Source organism: Physcomitrium patens, chromosome 2 (genome assembly GCF_059467195.1).
Source record: "Physcomitrium patens ecotype Gransden chromosome 2, ASM5946719v1, whole genome shotgun sequence".
In the NCBI taxonomy this organism is placed as follows: domain Eukaryota; kingdom Viridiplantae; phylum Streptophyta; class Bryopsida; order Funariales; family Funariaceae; genus Physcomitrium; species Physcomitrium patens.
In genome coordinates, this window is record NC_143411.1 from 4,245,382 (window position 1) to 4,263,604 (window position 18,223).

Genomic DNA, 18,223 nt, shown 5'->3' on the forward strand with positions numbered 1-18,223 from the left:
GAATAAATACGGAAGAAAATCACGCAACACCCAAGCGCAGAGACAGAGTCATGGAGGGAGGGAGGGAGGGAGGAATGGAGGGGGAATCGCACGTCGAAGAAAGAGTGCGGCGCTCGCCCACCATGTGGATGATGCTGATGAGATGCCATGTGGGGACGCATCCATCATGCTCTCTGCACGCGGAGCAAGCAGCAATCGTCCGATGATGGCGATGAGGGGCGATAGGAACGAGCGGGGGTGGTGGTGGGATCGTGGGAAGGAAGGCAGGAAAGGGTATATTTGGGGCCGTGCAGTAGCAACAATAGCAGCAGGAGGATCTGACGCAACGCAGTAGAGCGGGTGGGGGGGTGGATTCGGTTTTGAGGGGATTGATTTCTGGGAGTTCGAGCGGGGGCAGGCAGTGGCGCCACACAAGGGCATGAAGGAGGAGGAGGGGGAATCTGGCAATGCAACGCGGCGGAGTCGGAAAAAGCGCTCCCGGGGAATGAAAAAAAGACGGCACGGGGCTATACCCTCATGAGGTGGAGGAGCAGGAGGACAGGGCGGGGGTGGGGGACCGTGCACAGTGATGATGCTGATGATGATGGTGGTGCTGTTGTTGGTGCGAAGCACTGCTGATTTGTAAGGCACGCTTCAGCGCTGCTGGCCCTGGTACTGGCCCCTTCGAGGCCATGGGACAGGGGCCATCGCAAGGAATCGCAACTGCGAGACTCAGTACTTTGGGTCCGAATTTTTATTCCGCTGCTTGGTGTTGTGGGTGGTTGGGTCTTTCGGGGTAATGCGGCGACTGTTCCCCGTGGTTTTGTTTGTTTGTTTGTTTGGTTTGTTGGTTCATTTGGCTTGTTTTTCCTTCTCATGTCAGGGAAGATGGTTAGTAGAATAGTGCGTTGAGGGTGTTGTTGTGCTGGGTGTGATTGCGAGAGAGGAGGAGGAGGAGGAGGAGGTGACGGAATTAGTTTTTCTGTTGTTGTTACGATCGATTTCTTTTATTTATTTATTTATTTTCCATTTTTTCAAATGGGGATGGTGGGTTTGGGTTATCAGTATGGTACGATGTTTTTAGGTCTGGGTAATCATAGGGATTTTTGTAGCATGTGCAGTGGAGTGAAACGAGATTGCTGTTTGGTTAGGTGGCTGCTCGAGGGGAAAAGTGTACGCATCACGTACGAGCGTTGCAATCATGCGGCAAGATTCTGTCCAGTTCCGATTGCGAAGGCATTATTTCGTCCGCAAACGAGGATCCTGGGCTTCTTTGCACAGTGCTTCAGATTTCGGATGGCTGGTGGATGCCTCGCGATGCAGGCTGAATGATAGAGAGTGCTGAGTGATTGCTGAAATTAAGTGCTGGGAATTCTAGTAAGTATTTGTCAAAATCATGATGCTCGAGTGTTATTAGCTACGCCCTTTCTGCTCTTGGGCATGGAGCCCTTGAGACGTGCCCTTCAGCCTTCGATACATGTTGGGTGTTCTTTTCTACCTTGCAGCCATATCTGGAGTTTTTGGTTTAAACCTGAAACTTTCTTCCTTTTGATTCCTTAGGAGGTTGCGAGAAGAAGTATTTTCTTTTATTTGTGGAGGGGTATGAGATCTTCAAAGAAGACTCAGGGAGTGTAAAGTCTTTCGTGGTATCTTTTTTCAAAATACATTGTTTCGATGTTTCGTACTGTAGTCATCAATAACATGCTGAATCCATATCAGTGATAGGCCAGCCCTGCTCTGGAAAGTTTTTAGAAGGGTATTTTAATTTCTGATCGAGTGTGCCGGAGAATGTACGCTTCACAATGCTCATTTATCGTTAGAGTTACTTAGAAGACCTAATTGTGAGAAGGTTTTGAGAGTGCATTGGCGCTATGGCAGCAGCGGGCATTACATCGCCAGCCCGTATCAAGCTGAAGGATTTGGTCGCAGTTGATGGGCTCCCATCGGAGAGTTACAAGATCGCTGTGGCAAGTTTGTCCCAGTCTCTTAGGAACTACAATGTGGCTATAATCCAAGTCCCTCAGTCTGACGACGTGCTTCTACGATGTGTACTGGACTCAGTTCGGATGTTCTTCCACTTGAAGCCAATGGTTAGTGCAGATACCGTTCACGCTGAAGACCCTCACAACTGGAATTGCACAGTTGGCTATCATGCAGAACCGCAGCATTCTCGGGAGGTGTTTGATTTTCGACCTGGAAGGATGAATGTGGAGGGGGCTGGAGTGACTGAGCTGCCACCTACGGGCTTGCCTAACTTGTTTGCTTTGTTGGGCAATGCGACCCGTGTGTGCTTGGATGCTATCGCTTGCTCGCTGGAGCTGCGGAGCTTTTCGTTTACGGATCTATTAGATAATGTGCCACTGAAGTCAGGCGAAATGTCAACCTCAGTATTATCAAGCTGCTGTCACAATAGGTGCGTGTATTTCTTGATTTGAGCCCTGGATTTTTGATTTGTTATGACACTGGAGTCCATTGTCACATTGTTATCAGTTGGAATCCTCGTCGTCACATGTCCAACAAATGTGAGTAATGTATATTACTCGACAAAATAGATGGTTCGTGTGTGCTCGCATGATAGGCGGTCATTTATGACTGGTTCGGTGTATGGATTTGAATCTAGGAACTATTCTCTGATTTAGGATTTTTACTTCGTTAGCTCGTGCTGGGACGTAGCTTCATGCGTCTCGGCTAATGATGCGTTCTTGATGTCCGGAAAAACGGAGAGCTGTTGAATTGTGATAGTTCTGTGCTAAGGCTGTTGCCTGATCTGTGGAGTTAAGCTGAAACGGTTCAACGTATGCAGGCCTGGAGCTCACCACTCAGCTAATTTACTGCCCAGCGAGCAAGGGGCGCTTTCAATGTACGAAGAGGATGCAGATAGAGGTCTGTTGACATTAATGAAATCCGATAGGCCAGGGCTTCAGATAAGAGACCTACAGGGTCGGTGGTTTGTTGTGGATGCAGACCTGGGTCCCCAAGACATGGTTTTGTATATTGGAACGTCACTGTATCAAGCTACCGCAGGGCACCTGGGCCCGTCAATGTATCGAACAGACAACAGTGTAGATTTGAGTCAGGCACAATGTTCTGCACACGTTGGCCGTTGCACAGTTAGTTTCAAGCTGATGCCTCGTGCGACTGCCATCCTACATTGCTCAGCGATGACTGCTGCAGGGCATCCTGTAGGAAGTCCTTTCCAGCATCCTGTGGCTGTCCATGACTTTATGCAGCGAGCTAATCTCATGGATCAGCTTTTGGCTCGACCTGGCGTTCCAACGTTTTCTTTTCCAGCTCCTGTCGAAGGTAACTGTCTGTATTGATTTGACTTCTTTGTTATAAGTTTTTTGGTTCGTTGTTTCTGACAGGTTTTGTGTCTTTCACTGAACTTAAACATATGGGAAATCGACTGGATATGTGTGTAGCTTAGGTCTTTGTAACTATATTAGTTAGTTGCATGTTGCAAAACAAACAAAGTGGTAATAGTTCCCTGGGATTTTTGTGGGTTGCTTTATTGTGTTGGCGTTTCTCATTTATTTACTGCATGGAGTCTTACCTACTGAGTGACTGAGGACTGAGTAACTGAAGTTTGTGCACAGTTTTTGTTCCTGCTACAGCTCAACTGAAAGCAGCAATGAAGCGGAAGAAACAGGTGTCTCGAGGGAAGCCACTTGCTCCATCAAAGCGTTTGCGGCTGGAAGCCCAGCGTGTATTGAAGGAACGAGTTCAAGAGATTGCAGACGCAAAGGGCCTGAAGATTCGTTATTGTAACTTGAAGGAGTGCGAGGAACAACACCTGAATGCAGTCGAAAGCCCGTGTGGACGTCTGCGAGAGGCGATAAATTGGCCCGTGGGTGTTCCATTTGTTCATCCTCACGACCTCCCTAATAGAGCAAAACAGGCTTTCTTGGAAGCATATGAACCTGGGTGGTCAGCCAACCAGGATGGTGAGCTAGGAATGGAAGACGCAGTCCAAGACCAGCATGGTCAGATGCTTTCTTGTAAGACTCTCAACTAATGTACAGTAGCAGTTTTTGTTCTTGCTACAGTTCAACTGAAAGCAGCATAACCAATCACTGTAATGCTAAATTAATCGATGCACATGTCTTGCCGAAATTATGTCTGGCTTTACTTAGGTGAAACATGATGATGGTGGGTAGTAGATTAGCCATCAGTAGAAAAACAATTGTGAGCTTGAATTGCTGTAATTAATGTGACGTAGTTTTGATGAAGTGACCGGAGCAGCGCATGCTGGAGGTGAGGAGCAGCGGTATCCTGTGAAGGTGGCAGCGATGGAGGACCAACGGTTCGCTGTGAAGACGGTGTTTGATTATTTGCGTGCCAAAGGGAAACCCGTTCCGACAGGAAAGCCCCAGGTAGTTGGACACAAAGTGGACATCAGTAGGTTGGCAAAAGCGGCCTTTGAAGCTGGAGGGCGATCCCAGGTAGCTTATCTCCAGCACATGCAGGGTGTGTCGTAAAGGTCTTTACTTGATGCTAGGTGAGCCACAGGAATGTATTTGCTGGTATATATTTTCATATTCCATTTTCATCCTTGTGAAGTTTATGATAGCGTATGGAGCCATGATAGGAAAATTTATGGAAATGACATAGTACAGAAAATTGGTTCCTTATGTCGATTTCATCGGAAAATGTTGTGTCCATTAGTTCGATGCAGAGGGTGGGTTTCAGCGATTCATTGGGGTACACTTCCAGCTAGAAACTGCGCCTGATCGGGACAAGGAGAGAGCCCTGGAGCGGTTGAAAAAATTGTACGATCAAGTTTTGTTTGATTATGTTGAAGACTTGGTTGCCCCAACACATTGCAACAACCAAATTAGATGATCCAAAATGATAACGGTGGCGATTATCATCTTTTGTCACGATTTTGTCCTTGAAACACATGATTTCACAGTACACCAATTGTCGGGACTGGTATCGGAGGATGTACCTCAAGCTTACCTTGCCGTTGAGAAAACCCTCTTATATATGATCCGAGCAATGTACAGACTTACTTAGGTGAAGCTTATTCCCATGCCATTGATTTTAGTGCGATGTTGGCGCTGCGTCTAGTTAGCAAATTGTTACGAATATCTGTACAGCGAGGCTTTCTGATTAGGCGAAGTCGAAAGGTGATGCTTATCTGCGACAATCTGAAGCTCAAATCTCCAAATTAGCAAACCTACTTTTTCTCTGTTTTCGTTTTTCTTTCTCTATTGATAGTTTTAAAAAGCACTTCTAACGGAAGATACGATGGTTCTTGTGATTATGCTTAGGATCAGACCATTGGTTCAGTTGAATCTGTAAAATGCGTTTATTCCTTGAAATCGGAACATGCTGAGGTGTACCTTATGTTTACGGCTTAATACAGAATCCATGACCCGATCTCTTTGAACAAAAACTCTGTGCTGAGAAACTATTTGCCAAATCTCAAGTAAATCAAAGTGAAGTTCACAACATACCAAATGGAGGTTTATTCCCTTCAAATCGAAGGAACTGCCAGCTGAGCACTTCCAATGAAATTAATGTAATCTATCACTTACCCTACCCCTCCCGACTATCAATCAGAGTTTAACTACACATATTTGAATAAGATGAAAGAGGCTGTAGACAGACGTCCTTTTCTAGTGAGCAACTTACGTAAGGTACAGCAAAGAGCATCATTAAGCTCATTTACAACCTTGAAAATCAGGCACTTATCCCTTTCATGCATTATCGTCAGAAGCTCTCGCCTGACCAACTAGAAAAAAAATAGTCGCAAAAGCTCTTCACGGGTAACAAACTATCTAGGCATGTGCTGTACAATTTCTACATGAAACCTTACACTGCTATCATCCCAGCAGAAAAAAATTTCGTGTTGCAAAAGTAAAAGAGGGTTATACATAGCTCTGGAACAAAGTTACAGTTGCAATGTGCCCATTCTTCATTACCTGTAGAATCAACACAAAATTTTACGTTGGAAATGCAATCCAAAAGCGAGGCACATGATAAATGATCTGGTAACAACCGAAATTTATTTTGAAGCCAATATGGGTCTCCCACGTTGAAAATGAAGGACGAACTACACACCAGTGCAAACTACGCACAGAAGAAAACATGGTGACATCAAGAAGCATCGAAATTGCATAGAAATCCACGAATTCATTACCTCCAATGCGATATTGCGGTAGCCATACACAAATGTTGGACCAAATGGATTGCTGACAGATCCTTGCGTTTGAATTGCAGCACGGCCTCCATCACCGAGTAGCCCCTATTACAGCATCCACCACATATTGAGAACATACGGATGAACAAGTTCACAGCTACAATGCCTTAACAATGCAACAGATCAGTTTCTGCGCTACTTTTATCACATACATCACCATCCAGTAAATGACACACTCAGAACCGAATACGAGTACCTGTACTTCACTCCATTTGGTGTCAGCAGTAATAACCCTTTGAAAACCATCACCGCAAGCAGCTTTATCGATTTCCTCACCATGACCTGTTATTGCCCACAACTCAGAATTGATGGAGTGGCCATATTCTATGACAAAATATAAGCATACCATTACCTACAAAATCGGTATTCAAAGCTTGCATCAAGCATAGCCATTTCAAATTTTTCAGCATCAAGAACCGTCATCACATGCTTGCTGCATAAAACTCGACAGAATAGGAATCCTTACTTTGGGGAACATGAATGTAGAAGTTGCACTTGATGTAACAGTTGAAATCTGTGTGACCTGGAAAGTTAGTGTGGAGTACAAACTTTTTGATTCGATGGGTCTGCCAATCCAACTCACATTGTAAGCTTCAGACACACCTGTATACGTAGCATTGCAGGCTAATTAAATATCATCGCAGATTTTAGATTTTATTTTTGTTTTTGTTTTTCTGTTGTTTGTTTTTTTAAATTAAATCGATTTCTATGAATTTAAAAATAAAGTGGTAACAGACTGCGAACCTGTCCATCAAACAAGATGTCAATGCCTCTTGTGAAATAGTTGTAAAAATAATCACCGCAAAGTGCAGTGCGAGGTCTTGGGTCTGAGGCGGAATGGATCACCATTGGATCAACCTACAATCTCATTGGAAATTATAACCAGTGAAAAATATTGTTGAACATGATCATGATCAGCATGTTTTACATGCTAAAAGTCAATTTAAAACAAGAGGAGTGGAAATAATGGATCAACCTGCTTCTGATGTATGCCGCATGGGCGGCCCAACTCTGCCCAAACGTCCTGCCAAGCACATTCATATTAAGAACTGCGTATGGGAGCAAGTTTTTTGCATATTAAGAATTACAATTGTCAAGCAACATGTGCATTTGTGCCAGTTATAGGTAAGTAAGCAGGTCAGACAACTAACCTGTGGAGATGCACCAAATGGCAGATGCTGACCGCCACCTGTGAACCACAACTCTTCTGCCAACTACACAGTTGAAAGCAACTTCCTTGTTACAAAAAATCGCACTACTGCAATGTGGCAGTCTGATTTCATTTCCGGTCTTAAAACTCCAGTATAAGCACTCAAACCTGACTCAAATCAATTACTTCACATGTCAGACTACTTAAACAAGTGAGATTTACTTTGGATAGAAGATCTGTTCTGGCCCAAAATGATTATTCTCGTAACGTGAGGGTCAAAACATGAGATACACCATCACCGACCAGAATCACCTACCTTGGCATGAACCTCTTCCATGTACAAGCTACCAGGCGGAAGCTGAGGCGGTAAAGCAATTTTAAGGGGAGCACCGACACCAACTCCACCTCCGACTGCGCTATCATAAACGAATACTCGAGACATAACTGGGGTGGTACCATCTGGGAACTCCAACGGCAACTCCGCTGCATATAGCGTGTCCATGTCAGTGGTACACATTAGCAAAATGATGAACAATAGCACAGTTTGTGTGTGTCAAACGCTCACCTTCCCGGTGTTGGCAACATTCTGTATACTGTGCAGGGATCGGGAAAGCAAACGACAAACCCTGCAGGAAGTAAATACTCAAGTTTTAGTCTCTTGATAGTCACAAATTTCCAGAACAAATAAAGTATAAAGAGATAGCCGTTAACCACGGTAGACGTGTACTTACAGGATAAAATAAGGTATAAATGCTTCGCTTCTTGTTGTATACGCCTGGGAAAGTTGGTCCAAAGAGTGCGTAAACCGCTACAAATGTAGCTGAAATATTAGGACCCCTGTATTATCAGGAGCAAAACCAGTAAGGAATCGCTACAGAACTAAAATTGCAGACAGCCAATTGAAGGGAAAAGTCTCGCATTCTCACCCAATGGACGAAGTGGCATAGCGCAGGTGTAAACGTTGCACATCATACACTTCTATCAGCCTCAGCCGCTGTAAAGGCACACAACAAGAATTTCAGATCAACTTGACCCAACTCACAATCAGAAACTTCAACTAGGGCACAATGACAAGTGCGAGAATTTAGGTAATTCAGGTAGGATGAACAGAAAAGTACACTGCGCTTCCCCTCACTAGTAAAAATTGATGCCACTATCAATGGATTTGTAACAGTGTCACTAATCAGGGAAGAATGCATACCTGGGACTGGGATTCGAACCGTAGATGAAAACCGTGCTCGGGAAAGCTGAGGACCAAATCCATTTGCAAAGGTTCCTGCACACGCTCACGCTTCACAATCTCCTTTTGCAGTTCATGTTTCAGCCATAAGAAACGTAAGTTGATCACCTTCCCATTCCCTTTCCGAGAAATGAATCGACCAACATAAAACAAGACGACAGGCGCATAATCATTCCACTGACACCTATTAACCCTACATCTACGCGACAATTCCTGCTGCAACGACTTCCCTAATTCTCTTTGCATTATGCAATCAGATGGTCGACGATGAAAGACATTTGTGTTCAAATTGCGAAAGTGGAAGTAGCATTCAACCACTCGCACAAAATGAATTAAAGCACAGCAAACAGAGACAAACTCATATCTCCAAACACGCAAAACACCCTCGCCCAGGCCAGCACTGGATTCGAATTAGGTGGAAATCCGAAATTCAATTGCCTCACAAACCCTTTTGTCAAGAAAAATCGGCAAACACAGTACAACGTACCTCGTCATCATATTTCACGTGCACAACATCGAACAACGCCCTGTGCTGCTCAACGTAGGTCAAGGCCTCACATACCGGCATCCCTGAACATTTGACCATAACCACTTCAAAATTCACAAAACTTCAAACTCATCTCAATCGAGAAGTCCACCCTCTCGAGTCCCACGACCCAAAGCTCTCACGAATCATCGCACATGACCCAAATCCTCTTCTCACAAATCACCAAAACCCAAATCCTTCTAACTCCTCCGCGGAGAATGTCACCACCCCACATATTCCAATTCTCCCGAAACGCGATGAATCGCTGCAATTAGCGACGAAAGGAAGCACAATTGCTGGCAAGTTACCGAGATTGAAGGCACCCAGGCCCGCCCCTGGTCTGAGGTCGAGCGTGAGCCCTCCCATCGAATTGCACTGCGGGGACGATCGGAACTTTTCCTGTAAAAACAAAGTTGTGGGTTCTGTTCCTCCGATACCCAACAAAAGATCGGCAAAGAATTCTTCGATGAGACAAGCCGTGGAACAATCAAGCGAGCGACCGATTGATTGATAGATTGAGGCTCCGCGACGCTGCAAAAATGGCAATTGAGTCTTCATGGTCAAGAAGTAGAAGAGGAAGAAGGATGCGGGGCAGGGCAGGGCACGGGCATGGGAGACCGAGTGCCGAAGGTGTGCCTGCCCCCCTTCCCCGTTCACACTGCCATGATCACGGTCTCCAGTATCCGCAGAATTGGGGCCTGAATCTGTTGCTTGGGGTCGCTCTTACGGCACGGTGTGTAACCCATGGCCGTGGGGGGTGGGTCTGTACTCTCGGATTCGTGTGGGTCACTTCTGATTTCTCACTATTAGTTGGTCTTGAGTATTAATTGGTTCAAGTTATTTGATAACAATGGTTCAAATTAGTTTAGTTGGCAAAAAATCCATTTTAGAGACTTTATTTTAATTGTCAATCATCAATTTTTTTTTTTTTTTAAATAATATGTATTTTGATCTAAATAATACGTATGTTGATTTAGTTTTTGTCAAGGACATGAATCTTGAAGAAAGAAAATCCTTAATACACTCTTGTGTTACTAAAAAGAACAAGAAAGTCACTCGAAGTTGATATAATTTTGAATTAGAATAGACATTTTTTTAAAAAAAAAAGACTAGAAAGTCTTGAAATAAGACTAAAGACTAGAAAGGCATTGACAAGAGTGAAAAAGACTTCACTCTTGCCTCCATATACACTCTTAAGTAAGAACTACATGGCGATGTCTTATAGGACCTCCAAAATAAGTTGACTTTGTAAGATACGTATTTTAATTTATAAGGCAAGTTCTCTATATGTGTGCCACATAGTTAGCTTCTTCTACAAGCTACCAATACGTTGTTAGCTTTTTAATCAAGTTTCTAACCTATCATTCAATTATACATGTTAAATCAAAGCAACATCTATGAAACTTTTAAAAAGCTTCTCTAGGTGTTATAAAATTAACCTATTTTTATCTACTTTTATCAATTTCTATCTAATCATATAGTTATTTACTATAGTATTTGTGTATATCCATGACATTACTTCCTTTTCTAGAGACAAGAGCGGTCTTCATATATTTAGAAAATCCAAGTTGCGATAAATTATATTTACTACATATTCTGATCTTTGTTTTATTTGAAGATGGTTGATAGGTCCTCTTAGCCATTAATAATGTCCTATACTAAGATAAAAAGACCACCTTGTTATTTGGTCATTGTTAAGGCCTTTGTAACTTCCTTCAAATTAAACATTTGGTACATTGTCAAGAGTTGTTTCTATCTCAAATAAAATCACCAAACATTGGTAGTTTCTTTGAAAGTTGTGATATCAAATATAATGTATCTTTTTATTTATTCAAGAAAGGACAAGTTGTTTTTTAAGATCTTCATCTCAAGTTGGTCATCTTAAAGTTTGTGACAATCGTGATATTTTATTTAGTAAGTGTGTAAATGAAAGCCCTTGAATTAAATCTGCTAGTTGTTGATTCTCTATCTCTTTAGTATCATAAATATAAAAAAGCTATAAAGAAGGATAGAAGGTAGAATGTTATGTTCATTTGATCTTATTTCTTTTAAAGCAAAGATTTATTATTCTTCATCTTGATTTTGATGGATATCATCAATTAAAAGCTTTAAGTCTCTTTCTTTCATTTGCAAGATTTTTTTGTTGACTTCCATGTACATTCACTAATATCATATCTATGCTAATAAACAAGATATTCCAACCTATTTTGGCATTGCTTTGAATCTAATACTTCTTCCACCTTGAACTCTTGATTATTATCTACTTCTATAGGTGGAAGTGGCATTTGTCTTCTTCTTGAGATATTCATTGTTTTATATGTCTCAAAAAAGGACACATGAAATATGGAGTGGATCTTCATAGATTTTGGTAGATATAATCAATAAGCAACAAGTTTGATTTATTTACTAATAGAAAAAGGCCTAAGCCTACAATAGTCCAACTTGTCACAAAGATGAGTAGTTTTGATATTGCAACAAAGTAACCATACCTTGTCACATACGTTGAATTGTTATTGTTCTTTGTGATAAGCATCTATATTAATTTTTTTTCATTCTTGAGTTCTCTTTAATTGTGCCTTTATTGATGCATGTAGCTTTCACAAACAATTTCCTAAATCTTTCACCATAGAATTATCAACTTTTGAAAAGTCAAAAGTATTAAGTCATGGATGATAACCATAGTTGATAAATAAAAGTGTTTATTGAGTGAAAGAATATAGCAATATTATAATATGTGAAATCTTACTTAAAAATGTTCTGGGCACCTAGCTGTGGAAGATAGAATGGAAATTGCAACAACAAAATCCTAACTCTAATAGAATACTAACTAAACTCTAATTAGATCATAACAATGCTAAGCAAGTTTTAATCAAGTTGAAAGAAACCTCAAAGGAATTACAAAGAAACAATAAGAAATCTTAAAGAAATATTAAAATGATCATAAATATATCTCAAATACATCTCAATTCAATCTTAATTTAATCCTAGTTAAAATCCTATTGGACTTCATTAAAACTTTAGGCCAAAAATTAACTAAATCTTAAATCCTAAATAAATTTAAATAAAACCCTAAATCCTAAATCAAATCCTAACCAAATCCTAAATCCTAAATTAAATCCTAACCAACTCTAAACTAAATCTTAAATTATAAACCAAATCCTAATCAAATCCTAATTCTAATCAAATCCTAATTCTAAATCAAATCCTAACTAAATCCTAAATTCTAAACCAAATCCTAATCCTAAATCAAATCCTAATCAATTCTAAATCAAACCTTAAACTCTAAACTAAATCCTAACCAAATCCTAATCCTAAATCAAATCCTAAGTAAATCCTAATCCTAAATCAAATCCTAACTAAATCTTAAATCCTAAATCAAATCCTAATTCTAAATCAAACCCTAACCAAATCCTAAATCTTAAATCAAATCCTAATCCTAAATCAAATACTAACCAAATCCTAACTCTAAATCAAATCCTAACCAAATCCTAATTCTAAATCAAATCCTAATAAAATCTTAACTCTAAATCAAACCCTAACCAAATCCTAAACCAAAGCTTAAATCTTAAATCAAATCCTAGTAATTCCTATAATGGATTTACACCTCAATTACTAATGAATGAATTATTGATCTTAACTCAAAATTTGCATACTTTTTAATAATTAAGTTGAAAAAAAGTACAAAAAAAATTGAAAAAGATTAGATATACCAAATAGATGATAGCCTGAAAAACGTGCTTGGTTATTAGATAACCTCCTTCTCCAACCTTAATGCTAATATTCCAAAGCCAACATCTCTTCTTTTCAACATTTGATTGATTTCAAAACTCTCATATACATAGGAAAACAAGTCTAATATCCTCTCATACAAATTTCACTCCAATCCAACTATTAGATTGCAAGAAATCTTAAAAATCCTCACTAGACCTAAAATTCTATTTTCTGAGACCTTGACCCACTTAAATCTCAATAATCCTCAATTCAACCATTAGATTGAGCTAAGATTCACAATAAATATTAAGCACAACTATAACCATTAACCTACAAAATTTTACATATAGATCTGCTATAAAATACTTGAAATTATTAGAAATGTCAATCCTATTTTATTTTACAAAATCCAATTCATCCAAAAATAATCTTGATTTTGTAAAGCTCTTACAAAGTTATAACAAATCCAAGTTGCCCAAAACCAATGCTCATAGAAACCCTATCTAGTTTGTTATCAAATCCTAATCTCTAATCTGCAAAAGAACCCTCGAGTTACCATAGATGCTTGATTTTGTGTCTTAGGGTCTGATTTCGACCTAGGTTGCTAACTAGCCCTCTTTGGGTATCAATATCTAGTTTTTTTAGGCAATTTTTGCTATAATTCACTTTTAACTTCCTTCTAAAGATATTTATATCACTTATTTTTCCAATCTATCTTATTTTGCCTTATTTATGGTCCTATAAAGTAAACAGAAGTTACTTTTGTAAAAAGTAGTAGTACTACTAAAAGTTTTACTACCTTCCTATCTTTTATCCATATTTTTTTATTTTATCTTTTAACTTGGCTCTTCTATAATAAGTTCCATATTATCATCTTTTACCATATACTTGTGTTACAATACGACATCAAATTATTATAAGAAAATTCACCCAATAATAAAAGAGTTGATTAATCATCTTGATGATAGTTGATGGTACACCTTAAGTACTGCTCTAAAACTTGATTCACTTGATTTGTTTGTTTATTACTTTGAGGATCCTTTAAAATCTTAAAAAGAATTTTTAAAAATCTTGATATAAATTAAGTTCTTTTATCTAATATAATATCTTTAGATAATCCATAATAGCAATAGATATTGCTAAAAAAAACTTAGTTGTTTCTTTACATATGATAGATTTTGTACATGGTATAAAATGTGCCATCTTGATAAAACAATCTACTACCATAAATATAGAATCATATAAACTTCAGACTAAAAGATCCTTAATAAAACACAAATGTTGTCAAATTTTGTCTTGTTTTACTCGAGAATGTATTGGGCACCTAATTGTGGAAGGTGAGGTTGTGTTTCACTAGTATCCAACAAACTCTTATAGGTTTTATCCATACAAAAAGAATATAATCTGAATTTCAATTCAAAGGTGCTAAAAACACTCTTCTTAGTAGCCTTAATTATACATAAATCCCAATTACCTTGTTACTTTCATATTTAAGCAATTTAGATTTTTCTTGTAGGTTCCAACTCTAATCAATGAGCTTTAACAAGTTGTAACATCCAATTCGACCATCCACTTGATGTAAAATTTTGTATGTAATTATCAATGTAAGTCTTCTATAAGCTTAAGAATTTTTAGTCCAATCCAACATACAAATTGTGAGAAAACTTCCAAAAATTGTACTGATGTTACTCGGCCGCCAACTTGAAAAGTGAAACAGAAATCCCACTAGTGATTTCTCCCTTTCTAACCGTTAACTTTGACTCAAAATGGTGTGTAGTTTGATCTTCAAGTCCTTCAATACCATACCAAATTTTACCTTGATCCAACTGATAGATCTCTAGATATCATAGAAACCCTATTCAATCTCAAACTCCCAACTTTCAAAACCATCTTGTGCTAAAAACTAGATATCTCTAAACCATGATGTTAGATTATTACAAAATTTTGTATATACTTAGCACACCCAATAATCCAAATAATACAAAATTTTCAACTGTATGTGTTACACCAATTGCGCAAACAGGCCAAAATTGCTAGCCTTAATTATATTATATAAAACCCAAATCACCAATACAAACCTTGACTTTGAACAATGATTGCTAAGTACTCAAAAATCATCTAAAAACAATCCTTATGCCTTTGGAAAGAACTTTAAGCTAGTAAATTCTATCTTTTAATCTTCAAATGAATCTCTATTTTGCCCTAGGCTATCGTTTTTGTGGCCAAAGGTCTGATTTCGACCCTATCTCACAAACGGCTAACCACTGGGTATCAATCTAACCTATCTTAAGGATTTTTTAGTCCAACCCTACTCTCAACTTAATCCTAGTACTAACTACACTAATTATTTACTTCTTCTACTCTGATTTTATGAATTTATGGTCTTTCTAAGGTAGTAGAAGAATCTCTACAACCTAGAAGGTAAATTACTAATTAACTTTCAACTTACTAATTATTAAGATAAGAAAATAACCTAAGAGGCTTTTATAAAATCCATGTTTAGATACCTCAAATTATAATTGAGTTAAGATAATTAGATATTAATTAAAAATTCAATTTTGATTATAATTTCACTTTATAGTCGTATTACATCACAACATCGTTGAATCAATAGTTAATGTTGATTTTGCTGTTCAAAGATAAAAATGCTTCAACTTGAAGAAAATTCTTCCAATCAAAGGATAAAAATACTTTAGCTTGAAGATAAAGATGCATTTCTTTTTTTTGGTCCAAAATAATATTACATCTAGAAAGGTCGTCCAATAAACCTTGTTGTTTTCTAAGTCAATAAAAAATCTTGAAATCAAAGGATATGCTCGAACAAGCTTCAAAATAATTTAAAATACAAGCTAATATAAAATTCTCGAGGTTCTGTCACGGCCATAATCATGTAAGCTAATAATTACATATAGAAATAGGTAGAAGTAAGTAAAAGTAGATAAAAGTAAGTTAATTCTATAATATTTAATATAGAAGCTTCCTAGAAACTTCCTAGACGCTGCTTTGACTTCATAGGTGTCTTTAATTGACTTTTTGGATTAGAAACGTGGTCAACAAGTTGGCCATGTGCCACACATGTTGTTAGCTTGAAGATCAAGCTAACTATGTGGCCCACACGTAGAAAAACTTGCCTTGTAAGTCAAGGCATGTGTCCTACAAAGTCAACACATATTGGAGGTCCTATAGAACGTCGCCACGTAGCTCCTAGTTAGATAGTATATATAGAGACAAGAGTGAAGGCTTCTTCACTCTTGTCAACTCCTTTCTTGCTTCTAGTCCAGGTTCAAGGGTCTTTAGTTTCTTGTCTTGTGGCAATAGCCATTCCAGTTTCTTTTTAATATACCTACTTGTTTATATTTTGACTTATTATATCGAGATAGCTTTTTTGTATATTTTCCCTCATCGAGTCTTTGTCCTTGACAGATTGACAAGAGTGCACTTACAATATCAGAGCTTTGTTTTTCTTGAGTGAGAGTAGATTACCCCTTTCTCTTGACAAGACATAAGCATATTAGAAGTTTGCGGATTATCCACTTCTAAACTGATATTGTTCTTAGTATCTTCTTTGTTATCAAGTCTTTCTTTTCTTTTGTCTTGAGCAGTATCAAACAAATTTTTCTTAGTGTCATTATGGCAGAGCTTGTTGAAATGAAGAGTGCAATGGCACAATTGCAAGAGCAAATGAGGGAGTTAATGCTTGCGATGCATCAACTCAATTCACCAACACATGAAAGAACAAGAATAGCAGAAAGTAGGGATATAGAGATGATCGGAGCTGCTTCAACATCTATAACAAATCACGTTCCTTCTCCAATTGTACAACACCCTGTAAGCACTAGAGAACCAAGAATTACCTTACCCGAGAAATTTGATGGTACGAGATCAAAGTTTCGAGGGTTCATCAATCAAGTACAATTGGCAATTGAACTTCAACCGCAAAGCTATCCAACTCCAGGATCACAAGTCAGGTTTATTGGCACTCTACTTTCTGGTTCTGCATTATCATGGTTTTCGTCTTTTCTTGAACAACAAAATCCAGTATTGGACAATTTGGAAGCTTTTTTGGCAGAGTTTCGATCTATGTATGGTGAACACGATGAAACTCGTGTTGCAACAAATAAGATCCGAATTCTGCGACAAAGAAATCGCTCAGTAACAGTGTATGCTTCACAATTTCGACAACTTGCAATTGACATCAAGTGGGATGATGCTGCACTCATTAGTCAATTTCTCTATGGATTGCAATACGAAGTAAAGAAATTGATGCTCAACTTACCTGATCCTCAAACTTTGAGTCAAGCAATCGATTTTGCGGTAAAATGTGATAATCGACTTTTTGAATTTTGATCTGAGAATCATTCACGGAAACCTCAATGTTATTACTCAATGGCAACATCAACATCTTTGCCAAACGTACATTCAGAAGTAGAAGACATGCAAATTGACGCGGTACGTTTTAAACCTCTAATTGAGCAAGAAAAGATTCGTCGTCGTTAAGAAGGATTATGTTTATATTGCGGAGAACCTAAGCACACTGCTCAACATTGTCCAAAGAAACAACGCAACTATAAAATGAGGGGTACGATGGTCAAAGAAGACAACATGTCGGAAAACGGATTCGTCCAGCTACAATAGGGACCGTGCAGCTGGAACCTTGTACAATTCCTAATGAAGATCCTATCCTCTCCTCAGAACCCTCTCCTTGTTTTATAATAGACTTATATTTAGGACCTAAGAATTACAAAGCCTCTGCTTTATTAGATTCGGGAGCCTCAGCATGTTTTTTAGATGAACAATTTGTTAAAAGTCGTAAAATACCTTTTGTACAGAAACCTAAACCAGTACATGTAGAAGTCATAGATGGTCGTCCCTTGTCTTTTGGAGATGTCACTCATGAAACTCATCCTATAAAAGTAACAATAGACGGTCATGATAGCTACATAGCTTTTAACATAATTAAATCCCCGTCCAATCCAATTATTTTAGGTTTATCCTGGCTAGAAAAATATAACCCTCGAATAGATTGGAATTCACATAAACTTGACTTTTCCCAGAGCGTTATTAATAGTTCTACCAACCAAGTAAAAAAGTATAAGTCTAGTATAGTAAAACCCGCACTGATAGGTGTAAAAGCATTTATACACGCAGCAAAAGAAGGATCAACTTTTGCTATTTATGCTGCACCTATTTCTGAAAGCGTAAAGACTTCAAGTGGCATTCCAAGTCAATATCAGGATTATCAAGACGTTTTTGAGAAAAAGAATGCAGATATTCTTCCTGAGCATCGCCCATACGATTGTTCAATCGATCTCAAGGAAGGAACTCAGCCACCATTTGGACCAATTTACAGTTTATCGCAAGATGAGTTGGCTGAACTCAAGACATATATTGACGAGAATTTAGAGAAGAATT

At 38.7% G+C, this 18,223-nt stretch overlaps 2 protein-coding genes across 16 annotated transcripts; one reads left to right on the top strand and one right to left on the bottom strand.

The window, feature by feature from the left end:
• Positions 1-316: 316 nt before the first annotated feature.
• On the top strand, positions 317-5,377 carry LOC112295316 (uncharacterized). 15 transcript variants are annotated; one of them, XM_090244108.1, is made up of 7 exons: positions 390-775; positions 1,101-1,356; positions 1,858-2,392; positions 2,783-3,282; positions 3,576-3,977; positions 4,210-4,421; positions 4,645-5,377. In XM_090244108.1, the coding sequence occupies exons 3-7, from the start codon at positions 2,046-2,048 to the stop codon at positions 4,819-4,821; spliced, it is 1,638 nt and encodes a 545-aa protein (XP_090100234.1). In that variant the 5' UTR covers positions 390-775; positions 1,101-1,356; positions 1,858-2,045; the 3' UTR covers positions 4,822-5,377. The 15 variants fall into 15 exon arrangements, 14 of the variants coding, with proteins under 14 accessions (XP_024402507.1, XP_024402570.1, XP_090100234.1 ...); XM_090244114.1 differs by having other exon boundaries at positions 403-775; positions 1,131-1,356; XM_090244115.1 differs by having other exon boundaries at positions 464-723.
• Positions 5,378-5,435: 58 nt separating this feature from the next.
• Positions 5,436-9,810, bottom strand: LOC112295352 (PHAF1 protein At3g51130). Its single transcript, XM_090244123.1, has 14 exons — positions 9,409-9,810; positions 9,062-9,144; positions 8,536-8,637; positions 8,261-8,328; positions 8,066-8,171; positions 7,900-7,960; positions 7,651-7,817; positions 7,336-7,398; positions 7,161-7,208; positions 6,929-7,042; positions 6,651-6,750; positions 6,381-6,466; positions 6,125-6,229; positions 5,436-5,906 (listed from the first exon to the last, which is right to left on the bottom strand). Exons 1-14 carry the CDS (start codon positions 9,656-9,658, stop codon positions 5,853-5,855), a joined length of 1,407 nt encoding a protein of 468 aa, XP_090100249.1. The 5' UTR covers positions 9,659-9,810; the 3' UTR covers positions 5,436-5,852.
• Positions 9,811-18,223: the final 8,413 nt, after the last annotated feature.